The 16,581-nt window shown below is 32.9% G+C and overlaps 1 protein-coding gene across 5 annotated transcripts in view; it reads right to left on the bottom strand.

Annotated features, from left to right (window-relative positions):
- KCNT2 (potassium sodium-activated channel subfamily T member 2) overlaps positions 1 to 16,581 on the bottom strand; it is a 398,329-nt gene that overhangs the window by 140,616 nt on the left and 241,132 nt on the right. For all 5 annotated transcript variants that reach the window (XM_055233859.2, XM_055233862.2, XM_055233861.2 and 2 more), the window contains exon 14: positions 10,553 to 10,661. In XM_055233859.2, the coding sequence (XP_055089834.1) occupies positions 10,553 to 10,661 (109 nt within the window). The remainder of the gene's footprint in view (positions 1 to 10,552; positions 10,662 to 16,581) is intronic.

Here is a 16,581-nt window from a genome sequence, read left to right as displayed (position 1 = left end):
TTGCAAAAGAAGTCTGTTAATACTTTCAAATCTGACTGCAACCACTCAAAAACATACTTTAATCTATTCATGAAAATAGAGGCTCAGATTTAAGAAAGTTATATTAAATAAAGTTCAAGTTTTATATGCCAACTAACAATTAGCAAATTTATAGCAATTAAATACATTAAGACTTTAAATTGTGTGTGTCTGTGTGTGTGTGTGAGTGTGTGTGTGTGTGTGTGTGTTTCACTCTAAAGGGAAATCAAAATGCCTCTCATCCTCACTGGTACCCTATTTTATCCACCTAAGGAGGAGGGTGAGGTGAACTAGATTTGCCAGGTTACAAAATATAGTTCTCTGTCACAGTTTTTGAGTGTGAAACTTCCAAGGCAACTAAAAATAGTTCATTTAAGCATGCTTCCCCACCTTTCTTTTTTTTTTTTTTGCTTTCTTGCAGTCAGTGTGGTAATTATAATCCCTATTATTTTTAAGAAACTTTCCCCTCCTCCCGCATAACAGCTGATTCCCTGGGGCTTCTGTGAGGAGCTTAGGATTAAAGGCAAACAAAGTCTTCCTGTCTTCCTGTCATTACCTCCTTCCTTGCTTTCCTCCTGCCTTGTGGTCTTTCTCAGTCCATCTTTTCTGGTGATGACAAATGACAATATATTTTTATTTTCCCTTATCACAGTGTTTCAAATTGGAGATTGTGGATGCCGGAGCATAACAGACAAGGAAGATCTCATGGCTAATTTGCATCTGAGTTCATTAGCCTAATGGTCAGAGAAACATTGAAGGCTTCTGTCTGGTGTAGTTCAGATCCTTAAAAGTTCTGCTTGGAATTTGGGTTCAAGGCAGTAAGAGAACAAAGCATTGCTTTACCTGACATTTGCTGGCCTTTCTTTTCTTCCAAATACATATTTTCATAAAGGTTTTGCTGGGGGAAGTCCTCCAGTCAAAATACTATCTTCAAATATTTAAAACCCCCTCAAGTTAAGCTAAAATGTTTTAAAATAAATTTTTAATTCCTCAGTCATTCTTTGTTAAAGCCTTGAAATTTTAAAGAGTTTCAGGCAGTCATTTTATAGGATGCTCTCAGTATTTCACATGATTAGACATGTTGGCAGGAATACCAAAGTAACTTCTTAGTGCATCATATGAAAGGCAACAGGAAAACATCTTTATTGATTATGGTTACCCTGATCCCTTGGTTAAGATGGTCCCTCCCAGATTTCTCCATGATAAAGTTACAAATTTTCCCTTCATAGTTATTAACTATTTTAGGGAGCCATGTCAAAAGCACACAATTATACTTGTTCTCCTCAAACTTTCACCCCTAATATTAGTACTCATTGAGGAATCACAATTATTACTGTAGTGTTTGCCTAATGGTGACTTCATATTTTTCTCTTTCCTTCTACATTTATTAATTAGAATTCTTCAGTAAGAAAGAGCTATGCCTTATCCCCTATTTACTTTTTTATATTAGTATGGACTACTGGATATTTATTTTATTTTATGGGTTAAAATCTAATATCATTATTTATTTTGTGGCCCAAAAGATTCCATATTAGCCCATTAGGATCTCCTTCATGTTGTTTCTTTTGACCAGCCCCCATATAATTCTGAGCAATTTCCTTACTTTCTGCCACCATAACACTTTTCAGGCTTATCTGATATTTTCCCTGCCCCATTCCTGGAATCAACCAACACTCCTAGGAGCCCTGGATATTTATATTGGAGGATGATGTTTACCAGTTAAGATCTGAGCCTTAAGTGTTGCTAGGATTTGAATATGTTCCCTAAAGTTCATGCGTTGGAAACGCAATGTCCAATGCAACAGTGTTGGGAGGTGGGGCCTAATAAGGCCTTATTAGTTCATAGGGCTCTGCCTCACAGAATGGATTAACATCCTATGGCTGGAGAATGGGTTTGTTATAAACATGAGTTCATCCTCCTCATTAGCTCCCTTTTACACATACTCTCTTGCCCTTCTGCCTTCTGCCATGGGATGACACAGCAATAAGGCCCTCAGAAGATTCTGGCCCTGAATTTTGGACTTCCTAAGAAAATAAATCTGTCTTTATAAATTACCCAGTCTCAGGTATTCTGTTGTAGCAACACAAATTTACTAAGACATGTTTGCTCATTGCTACTGAGATGTCATTGCCTCTATTCTGTCTCAGAGACATAGCCAGGAATTGTAAGTATATATACTAGCAGACATACATGAGATGCACATCTGTATTTCTGTATCTATCTTTTTTGTATACATCGAAACTCATGAGTTTATACTGATTCCGATCTCATCCACAAGAACTGTCACAAATTGGAGGAGGTTAAGGAGAAATAACAACTAAAGGCAATGCAGGATCTCAGAGTTGTGGAACAGAAAATAGACATTAATGAAAAAAATAAAATTCAAATAAGGCCTATAATTTTGTCAATAGTATTGTACCAATGTTAACCCCTTCTTTTCATAATTGCACTATGATTATAAAAGATAAATTTTAAGGGAAGTTTATGTATGGGAAGCATATGTGTGAACTCTGCTGGTTTTCCAACTTTTGTGTAAGTTTAAAATTGGTTCAAATTAAAAGGTTTTTAAAATGTCATTAAAATATGTTTAACCTAATATTTCCAAACTCCCTTGAATATGTAATTTTATTTTTCAGGAAAGGTATTAACACCCATCCAAAAACATTAATTTTGCCTTGGAACACAAATTTGGCAACCATATGAAATTACAGAATCACTTTTTATACACGGCATACACATAAATTAATTACATTGCATTTTGGCTTAATGTGTTTCTACTGTGGCTGCAGATTTTGCAAAATTATTAAGCAGTCTCTGGTGAAATACTTATCTGAGGAATCCTAAAATTCCCTTAAGCTTAAATGCTCGTGATAGAAAACTGAACAAAACCACCTTTCTATAATTTTACACTTAGCAACTGAATACAGGCATAATGTAATCTTGAAAGCTAAGCAAACAAATGTAAATCAGGTATTCTGTTTTTCTTTTCTGTTTTTAAAGATACCAATTACTTTGAACACAACAGATAAACTTAAGAGCTAATGTTTATAAGAATTTTCATTTCACAAAGAGCATTGCAGCAATATCTAGATCTGCTGTTTGAACTTGTTTGTGAAAATAACATACTTTCCCAATAAGTTAATGAAGAACTTGTGAAATAACCACCTCTGAGGAGTATATTTACAATATTGCAACTTTTTAAAATTAATTCTGCAGCGATGTAAAAGAAAATTTGCTTCCCCTTTTAGTATATTTATAAAATATAGCACTGGAATTCTTAAATCTTTTCATCCATTCAGAGTACTTCAAATATACATTCGTATCGTAGACCAACTGATTAGTATTTGAAACCTTCTCTTTCTTTGGTCTCATAAATCAAAACAACGTTATTTCAAAATATCCTTGTAATAATGTGTTATCAGTATTTGAATCTAATAGCAACTATTATTTGCTTATACTGATAGAAGTTAACAATTATTTTCTCTGATACCTATATTTTTAATCTTTATGTCTTCTGATTCATTTTCAAATAAATTTATCTTATTTAAGGCCTCTTCAATAATTCTTTCTTCAATTCTTTATATAGTTCATTTCCTCCACATATACTTTCAAATGGTCACTAAAAACATACACCTTTTAAGCAGACATAAGAATTTTATACTTCCTGTAACTCATGGTGGCTTTCTTCTATAAAAATCTTCTATGACTGAATAATATATCACTTGAAAATAAAAAGGTACAACATTATAGTTATTTAAGTCACCTTTTTCTCAAAATACATTTAATCCTAATTTCTGTAATATTTAAGGCACTGAATCAAAAGATTGGCCATAGTTAAAATCATGCCATCGCTGTTCTTGCATCCTGTTATCTATTCGTTAATGTCATTGTTCCAAAAAATATCTAAATAAAATTATGAACATTTATTCTCTTATAGTGATGAAATTATGATGTTTTGGTATAGGCCTAGGAATATTCTGACTTAGATATAAAATACAAACATGCAAAGCATGGGACTTTTTTTTCTACTCCATCACAAATACAACATGTGGTTCTGGGTATCCTGTTTTGTCTTCTCCTGTCTCTCTCAAACTGCCAATTTTGACACCAAATTAAAAGATTGATTTTTACTTGTACAGATTCTGACTGATATAGATTAACAAAGCCAATGAGACAACTAAAGACCAATTACTATGGTTGGGCGTGGCTATATAATTTTCAAAGTAATCCTGTGAGTTGACTTCATCCAGTTTCAAGGCTTTAAATGGTGTTTATATGGTCATGACCGCCAAATTTGTATGTTCATCAACATTCTTATAATGGCCTAGGAGAAGCTACATGACCTGGCCCATTGTTTCTTTTCAGATCTCAACTTTTACTACCTTTCTCTTCCTTCACTCTGCTCTATTTATGCATGTCTTCTTTATTTATTTATTTATTTATTTTGAGTCAGAGTTTCACTCTTGTTGCCCAGGCTGGAGTGCAATGGCGCGATCTCGGCTCACTGCAGCCTCTGCCTCCCGGGTTCAAGTGATTCTCCTGCCTCAGCCTCCTGAGTAGCTGGGATTACAGGCATGCACCACCATGCCAGGCTAATTTTGTATTTTTAGTAGAAATGGGGCTTCTCCATGTTGATCAGGCCAGGCTCAAATGCCCGAACCCACGTGATTTGCCTGCCTCGGCCTCCCAAAGTGCTGGGATTACAGGCATTAGCCACCACACTCGGCTTACGCTTGTCTTCTTGATGTTCCTCAAGTCATCAGATGTGCTTGCATCTCAGAGTCACTGCTTTTCCTTTTGCCTGGAAAACTCATATCTCAGATATGTGCATAATTATTACTTTAATTTGCTCAGGTCATTGATCAAATACCAACTCCTTGACGAAGTCATACAATGACTATATTATTTAAATTGAACCCACTGCTACATCCTTGTGCTCTTCATTGCCCTTCCCTACTTAATTTTTCTCCATAGCACTACTGCCGGCAGAAATATTTGTATTTTACTTGTTTATTATTGTTTATTTTGTCTATCCAATTAGAATAAAAGCTCCCCAAGAGCAGAGATTTTTCTGTTGGTTTTTTAAGAACACCTGAAATCATGCTGTCACACAGCAAATATTCAATAACTAATTGCTAAATAAGTGAATAAATAAATGGATTAGATAAAAATTATTATCTCAACTTTCCATAAAATATGATTGAAAATTAAGTGGAGCAGGTTGGTTCAATGTTAATTGGGTTTGGCAGTTACTGAGTCAACCATTTCTGTCTGCCAAAACCAGTGTTCTTTCCTCTATGCCACATTTCCTTCCTGAGTTTACAGCATGCCTACTACAAAACAGAAAGAATTTTGTTTGTGATTAGGATTTGTGATTCCTGAAGAGTATAATTTCAGCTGCTGCTTTACTGAGATAAATTTCTTTATCATAGATTTTATAATAATAATAATATGACTGGTTTTGGTTTGTGACAGGAAACATTAAAATTCAGGTAAAGAACTATAAAAAATAATCATGTAGTAACTACACCGTAGGTACACATAATATTTATTTTAGCAGAATGATTGCATCACCAGATTTGAGCTCTCTCTTTAATGACTGTCAATGACCTTCGTGGTACTTCACATGTAAAACTTAGGTGATCTCAGTTATTTGTATGATTCAATATATTCCCTTCTAAGATCCTTTGATTTACTATTTCGTTCCTATGATATTTAATCTAATGATTTTTAAAAAGTAAACATCCAATCCTAAATAAATGTATGCATATGTTTGTATGTAAATACATGTGTAGATGTATATATACTTTATAATTTACAAATATTTACATAACTAACAGATACAACTAGAATCAAGCCCACATTTGAATATGTGAAATACACTTACATCCTTTATGCAAAATATGAAAGCATAGTTTCTTTGCTATGTATAATTTTTAATGATAATCACAAATCTGTGACAAAATGACAGAAACCGTATTGACTACTCCAAAATGTTTTATAAACCACTCTTCCCTTGCCTTTCTCTATTAAAAAGCTACAAATCTAAAATACTTAATGTTTCAGGATGCTTGAGATATGTCTGGAAACACATTAAAAGGCAATGAGTAGGACTCATGGAAAGCCTTAAATATAGCCTCAGCTGGCAATAATCTGCCCCTTTGACATTCTTCCATCTTCCTACCTAGAAGACTAGCCTGAAGCAGAGAATGCATTTTATGATTACAATAAGAGAATCCTGAAGGGTAAAGACTATAGGGTAAAGATGTTGTAATAAGAAAATAGAACAACGTGCTCTGATGACGTCATTGAGTCAGATAGCCTGCTCTGGATGCTGAACCCATAGTTTTTAAGGTGTAAACTAAACATCACCGCTACTTTCAGTGAGATATTACATTACATGGGCAGAACACATTTTTAACTAATGCAATATTCCTTATTACACAGAAATAAAATTAGTGTAAATCACCACTTGCCTCACCCATTACTTCCTAAGGAATAAATGATTTTCTCTTTATCATGCAGAAACATTACAGTCTCTGGATCCCATCCTTTACTCCCTCATTGTGTTTTCAATCTCTTTTTTTTTAGTGGTACTTAAAATTTAAACATTAAAAGCAAACAAAAATAGATAAATACTTGTGTACAGAGAAAAAGCTTTCCTTAACATTTCTGTGCAATAGGACTTTCATTATTTTTCTTTCTTCGATTAATGAACAAACCTAATGAAGTAGCAATCTCCAACCACACTTCATTTCTTATCATTCCTTAATTTGTTCATATTTTCTCACAATAAAAAAACCCCTATTGTCGAAATTGTTTTTTCAGAAGTCCTCAGAGAACAGCCTCCAAAATGCTTGCTCAGTCTTAATCTAGAATCATCTGTATTGTTAACAATCTAGTTCCTTTTAGAAATCCTATCTCAGGTTTATTTTATTATGCTATACTATATTTGCTTTCCTTTTCTTCACTCTATTTCCTAGAATTAATAAATTCCTAGAAAATAGTCCGAAGTTGTCATTTCTCCCAAATCCCTACTACTTCCTCCTTCACATTTGTGAGCCTGACTGGCATGATCCACCACCTCAGGAACCAAGCGTGCAGCAATTCCTACCACATTATGTCTTCATTAGAAAGCAAATACATCCAATATCTAACCATTTTTCCTTCTGCCAACTATGTACTTCACTATTTTCTACTGTCCAGTGCCAATAAGTGAGGAGATTTTCTTTCTCCCCCCTCTCTTTTCTACACTTATGTCTAATCAGTGGCAAACTTCTGTGAATTCTAACTAAGCAGTATTTTTCTTATCAATTCTCTCTTTTTCTTACCCCTCGATTACTGAGGTGAAAAAGATTACCTCGCAGATGGGACTAATTAAGTATTATGAAAACAAATTGAAAGACAAAGAAAATGAGTTGCTAAATTTTTAAAATTCTGATAAAGCTGAAATGTAATCAGGATGGGCCAGTTGAATGTTAACAAACTGGACTGATAATCCAGCATTTCCCTGTGGAAATCATTATAGTCCATGCTCAAAGGCGATTTTTTCTAAAGAATAAATTTATGTTCATTGAGAATAAACTTATTTTTGATAAGATTGCCAAATAAATAAAAATGCTAATTTAATCAACAATAAGACATACCACTGCCAAGAGCACTGAACACTCAAATGTAAATAAAGTGAGCAGGTCTGAAAAATGAGGGAAAAAATTGAGAAGCATTAAAATACAGAATAAACTCTCTAAAAATATAAAGAACACAGTTCTTTGAAGTCATGTAAGTTATTTTATGACTGACAGATCAGCTAAAACTGGAATTAACATAATAACAAATAGAAAAAGAAAATGCTATATTGTAAGAGTTTTAATCAGCCTTGGGAATTGTATTAGTCAGAGTACTGGCTAAGTTGCTGGAGAAACCACTTCATACCCACTAGGATGGTTATGATAAAATAAAAAAGTGGATAATTACGAATATTGCTGATGATGTAAAGAAAGTAGCATCCTGATATATTGATGATGATAATCAAAGTGCTGCTGGAAAAATATTCTGACAGTTCCTAAAGAAGCTAAACAGAGTGACCATATGACCCAGCAATTCTACTCCTAGATATAGACGCAAGAAAATGAAAGTCTATGTCACACAAAAACCTTTTCACAAATGTTAACAGCAGCATTGTGAAAATATTAGAAGCAACCCAAATACCCATCAACTGATGAGTGGAAAAATAAAATGTGATATATCCATGCAATGGACTATTATTCAGTTGTAAAAAGGAATAAAGTGCTGGTGCATATTACAATATGAATGAACTTTGAAAAACATTATGTACAATGTTCAACATTTGGGTGACCAGTACACTAGAAGCCCAATCTCTACCATTATGCAGTGAACCCAGGTAGCCAACATGCACACATATCCCCTGAATCTAAAGCAAAACCAAATTATTTAAGATTCTTTATGTTCATTTATTTACTGTATTACCAAATATACTAAAATGATTTCAGCTGAGCATAATGGCTCAGGTCGGTAATCCCAGCACTTTGGAACGCCAAGGCAGATGGATCACTTGAGCCCAGGAGTTCGAGACTAGCCTGGGCAGCATGGCAAAATCCCATCACTACAAAAAAAAAAAAAAAAAGCCGGGCGTGGTGGTTCATGACTACAGTCCCAGCTACTGTGGAGGCTGCAGTAAATCTATAAAAACAGAAGTCGATTGTGGTTGCCTAGGGCTGCAAGAATTGGGGGGTGGAAATGTAAGGTGATGCTAAAGGGTAGATAATTTCTTTATGGGGTTCTGGAATCGTTTAGTGGTGATGGTTGGATAATTCTATTAATATACTTTTAACATACTGAATTGTACACTTTAAATGGTTGGATTGTACAGTATGTAAGTTTTATTTCAATAAATCTACTATAAGAAGTTATTATGGTGGATGATAGCATTTACTGTGACACAGTTGTAAAATAATTTTGCAAGTCACTCTTATTTAAATGAAATCCCTAATTATATAACAATGTTTTCAACAACATTGCTTTCTTTTTTAATAAGGCAAAATTCATTACAGTATATTGGGAAAAGTTTTATTCTAAGGATCACGAAAATCTTTTTTAACTTATGTGAAGTATAATTCTTTTTCACCAGGCAATACTGTTTGTCAATAAATAATATTTACTAGGAGATGCACAACGTAATTTAACTTCAGTCATGAGTAATGAGCTGTGTTATATAGTGTTTATGGGACTTATTTTATCATTCATGTATACAACAATGAAGTTGCCTAGATAGTCATCATTATAGTTGTATGAGTCTGTACAAAGATGTTACGGAAAAATAATGAAGACACTTGATGAGTTCTATGAATGTTCACTTAATTGGTGTTAAAATAATTTTTGGTACTTTATTTAATTGCATCAAAATGAAAAACACTTTCTGCAAAGAAAATAAATGTCATTCCTAATCCTGTTACATCCTTCCTATTGCACAGATTAAAGGCTTGTAAGTGTATAGAATAAAAATATTCCTATTCACAACTTTGAGAAAATTGCTCCTAAGAAACTCTTACCATCCCAATTAGGCAATCAGAAGTAAGACAGTAAAATCTAATTTATATGCCACTGAGTATTTACTACTTTTAAATTAACAGCTTATCCATCTATAAATAAATCTCAAAAAAGAATTTTCCTTTTTCTGGATTTATTCGATTTGACACTTTACTTAAACAATTGTCAATTAACTTACTTAATATGAGTAATCGTAACCCCTAGCATAAGTGGAATTTACTTAGAAAATCAACATTTTGTCTGAAATATAAGATTAGAAATATGACAAGGTATGAAATGAAGTACATTTGTCTCTTTAAATAAGAGCAATGACTATGTTCACTAGTTATATTTTCTCTGATCATCCTAGTCAAAAACAACTTCTGTATTTCATAAAACTCTATCAAAATAAACAAATAAGAATAAAAAAGGTTCCAATGGTACAACTTTCGCCAACCTTGAAATGCATATAAAAAGTGATTTATACTGCATTAGCTAATTTTATACAACTACTTTGTTATTATTCTATTATAAAATTGCCATTTTGACATCAATTGTGTACATTAAGCTTTCTGATAAAACTTACCTCAGGAACAGAAAAATTTGACTTTAAGTTCTTATACTAATAACTGTCAGAATCCTTTAATTAAATGTTTCATTTGCTGCAGAAGTATTCATCTTTAAAATAAAAATAATGTCCTAATCCTAGGCCTAACAAATGATGCAGGCACTTAGAATTTATTAATAAGTTGCAACAAACTATCTCAAGACTACTGAGAAAAGACAGCAAATCACTGTCACTTTTTGTATGTCTTGGATTCCTTAAAATGTCTTTATTTATCTATCAGATAAAGATAATTCAAACAAATTCAAATATAGGTACATATCTAGCTGTATACGTAGGCCTTCTATATTTTTAAATCACATAACTGCTCTTATTGTTTTTTATATAATTTAAAAGGTTATCTTAAAGAAAAAATATACTTACTGCCCTCTAGAGGTATGAACCAGTAGTGTAATAAGTGTAGATGTTGCTGGGCATATACAGTTTAAAGCTAACATGGCGTATTTAAACTCTTCTTCACAAACAACATGATCTGTTTGAAATAAAATAGGTAAATTAGAATAATTTACCTTTGTAGAGTAATAAAATATAAAAAATAAAACCAAATGAATAAAATGGTAAAAGTCTCAATATAAACATACTTGTTTTAGAGATGTTTTTACAAGTGCAATTTTATCCCCAAGAAATACATCTCCTAAGAGAGAGTACTGGAGTATGGGTTAAGTGATTAGCTTGGGGGTCACTCTGTCTCAACAAATTTAACAACCTTTGCTAAAATGCTTAACCCTTTCTTAACAAAACTGGCAACTTTTGGTAAAATGCTTAATCTTCCTATGCCTAGCAGGTGGGTTTGAGGTGTGGTCTAAAATATATCAAATACTTTATAAAGTCTCCTTTTATTCTGATAATTCTATAGTATAAAATACAACAGTACTGATTTAGGAGAGTATTGATATATAAAATTCATAATGACACAGCATAAATTTTAGAAAGTAATTATTAAAAGATTTAGCAGATAATATGTGCCTAGCATAGAAGAAATATATTTGATACTATGAAAATAACTGTAATATCAAGCAAGAGAATTTGCTAAAATAAATTGAAATTGAAATTGTCCTTTGACTCCAAATTCCTAAAAGTCATAAACCCGAAAGATGATAGGATCCAACCAGAAAACATAATAAATGGCTCCTGAAATTCAATGACATAAAAATAATAGTGCTAGAAATGAGAGCACATGGGAAGGTGCAGACCACATCTAAAGAGAATGATGCTATTCAGGCCAAGCATTATTATGCAGGAATCAGAGCCCAGATGCCAGATATTCTATTTTCCACAGAAGTCGTGTGTTTAAAAAGTGATTAAATAGTGTTTATTTTGGAAAAAACAAAAACCTGTTTTCCCTAATAAACAAGCATAGCTGGTATTAAAAATAAAAAGAAGGTTTAAAGTTCTAAGAAAATACGTATTCTTAGGCAGAAAAGTAGCACTTTTAGCAAAATTAAGAAATAGAAGATCAAATTTGTCAGTGAGCTAGATCTATATAATGAACACATAACACCATACAATTTATGAAGAAAGAAGAAAAGGTTACATGGGAAATGGTTTAGCAAATGCTCTGGACAAACATTGACTTTCATTCTGTCCTGTTTTTATAATATGATTTAGTACATGAGATAGCATACTACTTTTTATTTTGCTTTCATTTTTTATTGTTTCTCTTTCACATTTTATGGAAGAAAATATATACTATGGATATACGTCAGGATTTACTCAAAACTACAAAAATATCAAGTTTCTCCTAATAATCTCTCTCCCCACACACACTTGTCAATATATTATAATTGGCTTAAAATGTTTTTGAAATACATAACCAGATTATTTATTGCTTTGCAGGAAAGGCAAGCAGATTCTAGATACAATTTGGAATGCAGAGAAATGTACATAAGATTTACAAAAGAAGAGTGTCTTTAAACTATCATTTCAATATCATCTCAAAATAATTTTGAGTGTATATGCCCAATCTGTGAAAACAGAGGGACAAAACTGCTAAACCCGGAATGTTATTACTGTAGAATCATATGATATCAATACATAGGGGACCCATAAATTTCAAATAAAAAATTAGAACAGATGATCTGAGAGAAATATGCACATTTATTACAACACAGAATTTTTAAAATTTCAAACAGTAACAGAAAATTTGGAAGATATGATTACCATATATGCAATGTAGCATGCAATTATTAACTTTCCCTTACTATAGTGCACAAATCATATTTCTTTCAGTAGGGGAACATGAGAAAATGTGATGGATGTGTGATACTTTGAAAATATCTCATTGTATTTTCTTTCAATAGTTGAAAAAGTAAAAAAATAATTAGGTCTCCTCTCTTTTCTTCAATAAATGTGTGCATCTGAGTTTGGGGGGCAATGGCTGTGGGAAGATTTTGCTGCAGTGGCTAATGTTTCAAAAACTGTGCTAATCAGAGAAAATTAGAAGGAAGCAAAAGACTCCTAAATTTCAGGTAGTCATTTTTGTGTTCGCATGTGTCTTTTTTCTACATTTGGTAAAAGTTTTACAGTGTCTATCAGCTCTTTCAACAAAAAGCATATGTACTACCATCAATGGTGGCAATTTTACACATAAACACAAAGTATGTATGCACTGTTCCTTTGTACACTGAATTATCTAGGGATGCAACTGCGGTGTAAATTAAGAGAAAATTTACTTTATTATGTTTAGCATTGTATGTGAGTCATTAATAAAAATTAATATATGTTACGTATCCGTCAAAAGCTAGCACCTTGTCATTGGTAAAAGTGTCTTTTTTTTTCCACTGTCTTCTTGTTTATTCATGCTTGAGTGTTTACATATTAAAAAAACAAGCTTTTTATTATTATTTCCATTTTTTCTCTTTCATATTGGAATTAGATTATACTAATTTTTTATACTTTATGTGTATAGATAGTTATATTTACTCTGAATTTCATTTCAAAATAGTGTAGGAAGTGTTGCAAAATATTTATTATAAAAAGAGTACTGGATCAGAGAAAATAACCGTTTTTAGATAAATAAGTTAATATATAATTATCATGAAAGCCTTTGTTAGATAAAATGTAAATTCAGTACTCTTTTCATTAAAAAAGCTATTTAATTTCTATGAATGAAAAATACAAGGAAAAAGATATGCTATAATATTCAACTGGATAACAATCTTTATTTGCATGTATCACAGAGAGCTAAAACTCAATCTGAAAAATAGAACTGCTTTTATATCTAGACTTGTCCTCTTAGGTCCAAATCCATCCTTCCTCTTGGGACATTTTTTAGAACTAACCACTAATCCTCAGCCTGAATTAAAATACTAAAAATATTCCTCCATACTAATTGCCCCTCATTTCCCAATACATTATAATAGCCAAAGTTTATGGATTATACAATCAAATTCTCCTCTCTTTTTTTTCCCCATTGTCATTCTCACTACTTATTACAGGTTTCTAATACATCCATAATTCTTAAGGTTCAGATATCAAATTTCAGAATTAAAAAAAATTCGGATTTTAGAAAGGCAATATGTTTCATCTACCAGACACTATATAACATATCCAAGGAACAACCTGTTCCTAAAAATATCATTGTTTCTGCAGCTAAATGTGTGAATATTTATACTAAGTAGAAAAAATAAAGGGTTAAATAGCTTCATGGCAGTTTAGTGCAGGAACTACCACCAAATAATTTCAGATAATTTCGTGTTTTACCACCAAGACTACAAAAATATTTCCATGTTTCAGAGATTCCTGGTTTTGGAATGACAGCTAAGGGATTGTGAACTGTTATTCAAACTCTGATGTTCTTTCCGCTAAGCTAACAACTTCCTAATTGGTTTTCATGTTTTCCAGCTCTTCAGCATTCCACCTTGTAAGACTTGATTACATAAATTGGGTCACTCTTGACACATTAAACTAAAATAAAACCATCCCTATAAATTTTATTAAACCAATTAAAAAAGAAAGGGGGAGAAATGAAATAAAACAAGTTTGCAGCACCATTCAGCATTAATCATTAGGTCAGCTTACTTTCTGACCCACTTCCTCATAGTTGTTTCCCTATTGCCCACAAACCGTATAAACACTGTCACAAGACTATAGCTTCCCTTAAGTGCTCTATAGATTACAACTTAAGCATTGTAAGATGTAAACTTTTCCATTTGAGATATTCTTTAAGGTTCTGTATACTGGTGAAACTGCTGACATCAGCTGGTCTGAAGGACCCCGACTGATGCTAGCCACTCTTTATAACCCCAAGAAAAGCTGATTCACCAAAGAAGGCTGTTTCCACATTTTGATTATTTCATGCCCCTTACTCCATCCAGTCAATGATCCCAATATCCCCTTGGCCTCCACCATCTCCTTAAAAACTCTATCTCATAACTCCTCAGGGAGATGAATTTGAGGGACTCTTTCTGTCTCTTTGCGTGGCTCTCCTGTAATCATTAAACTTTTCTTTGCTGCAAACCCTCTTGTCTCAGTGTATTGGTATGTTACTGTGTAGTGGGCATATGAAACCTTTGGTCCTGTAACAAATTCAGAGTCGAGAGGCCAAGAGGAAAAAGCATTCAGGGCACATTAGAACCAGTTCCAAGAATTAAACTGCCACAAGCACAGCTGCTAAAACAGCCTGCTGTAACCCTAAGACAAATTTTAGCTAATAGCTGCCATGATTCTAAAACTAGTTTTACCTACCACCTTTACTCACCAAAGAATGACAGTTCCCAAAATCCTCTTCAGTGCCAATGACCATTCTTTCAAAATAATATAGAACATTTCTTTTAAAAATAAGGCCTCCAAACTTCTATTTATTCTTCAGACATACCAAAGACCACTCCAGCCTGTGTGTATGCCCTGAACTGCAATTACATTGATTCTCAAATAAAATTTTAAATTTGCAACTTTTTTTGACTTTGACAATTTATTACCCTTCTACCCTTCTAAACTATGCTATCCAATACACTAACCACCAGTCACATGTGGTTATTTAAATTTAAATAAATTAAAAGTAAATACAAATAAAATTTCAATTCCTCCATCATACTGGTCACATCCTAATAGCTCAATAAACACTTGTGGCTACTAGCTACAGTATGGGATAGTGCATACATAGACATTTCCATTATTACAAATAATTCTGTTGAACAGTGCTGTTTGATCTGCCAAATGGTTTAGAGGCTTTTTGTAAATTCTAAAACATACAGGATATATATATATATGTATATATATATAATGTATCTATACAGATATATATATCTATGTGTCATATATAGACATATCACATATCTATATCTCTCTATATATATTATTTATATATATATATATATATATATATCTCCTTAAAATGTGATTCATAGACAGTCAGAATTTGGGTAATCATACTAACACCTTTTCCATGCCCCTTCTCAGTCATATTGCTGCTAAATTTTTCTATCTGAAATAAGAGGATAGACGGCAGAACATATTGATACAAATGCAGTTGGGTGGGTAGATTTGTTGGTGGAAGTTTATAAAAGTTCTGTTTCTTTCTTCCTGTGATTTTTTTTTTTAGTGAAATAAGTGGAAATGATGATTAAGGAAGAGCCTGGAGTTTACAGGTTGCAGATTGTCTTTTGCTTATTTTGTTTCCTTTAGCTACACTTCAAATGCATGGAAGTTTACACCAAGAAGATAGAGAGTGAGAATTAAGGCTGGCTTCCGACAAACAAGTCCAACTAATGGAGAGGGTCAAGTCATTGACAGTGAATTGAAGACGCAGATTATTAATAATGTGCCATGACATTCAAGCAGGCTAAGACGGGAAGACAAGACCTATGGGTGTAAATGGCAGTGAAGATTTGGTAGGGACAATGAATTGTAGGTCTTGTATGGTCAAAAGATAGTTGAAGTTCTTCATTAGAGGGAGTGAACTACAAAGATAGGAAGTGGTGGTCAGACAAGGACACACTAGGATTGGAGATGACAGAGGAGTCACGTTTATTGGTAATGATATGATCTAAGTTACAACCCTAGAATGGTTGCTGAGCTAGGATGAGCTGTGCAAGAACACTGAAAGAATGGAAATTACAGAAACATTATTCTAGAACATCAAAAGAATTCTTTTCATGGGCATAAAGATCATCAGATAGTATGACCAAGCAGTGTTGGAGAGAGTGACAGTGAGCTGGGAGAGAGAGTACATTTTCAGGTTTATCAGATACATTTTTTTTGGTGGGAGGGAGAATTTCAAGTCAAAAACTGCCAATTTTTATCAAATAATTTTCTAATTAAAAATAGAAGAGAAAGTCATAAAATTTAGATAATATAGAAATAGATAATGTAGAAATACATCAATAACAGTAACCGCTATTTTCCCCTACTACCCATTTTCCCCTTTGTATGCAAAAACCACCTAACTATGG

The sequence above is a fragment of the Symphalangus syndactylus genome, chromosome 19, assembly GCF_028878055.3.
Source record: "Symphalangus syndactylus isolate Jambi chromosome 19, NHGRI_mSymSyn1-v2.1_pri, whole genome shotgun sequence".
In the NCBI taxonomy this organism is placed as follows: Eukaryota; Metazoa; Chordata; class Mammalia; order Primates; family Hylobatidae; genus Symphalangus; species Symphalangus syndactylus.
Note: the sequence above shows the minus strand (reverse complement) of the source record. Positions and strands in the feature narration are given on the sequence as shown.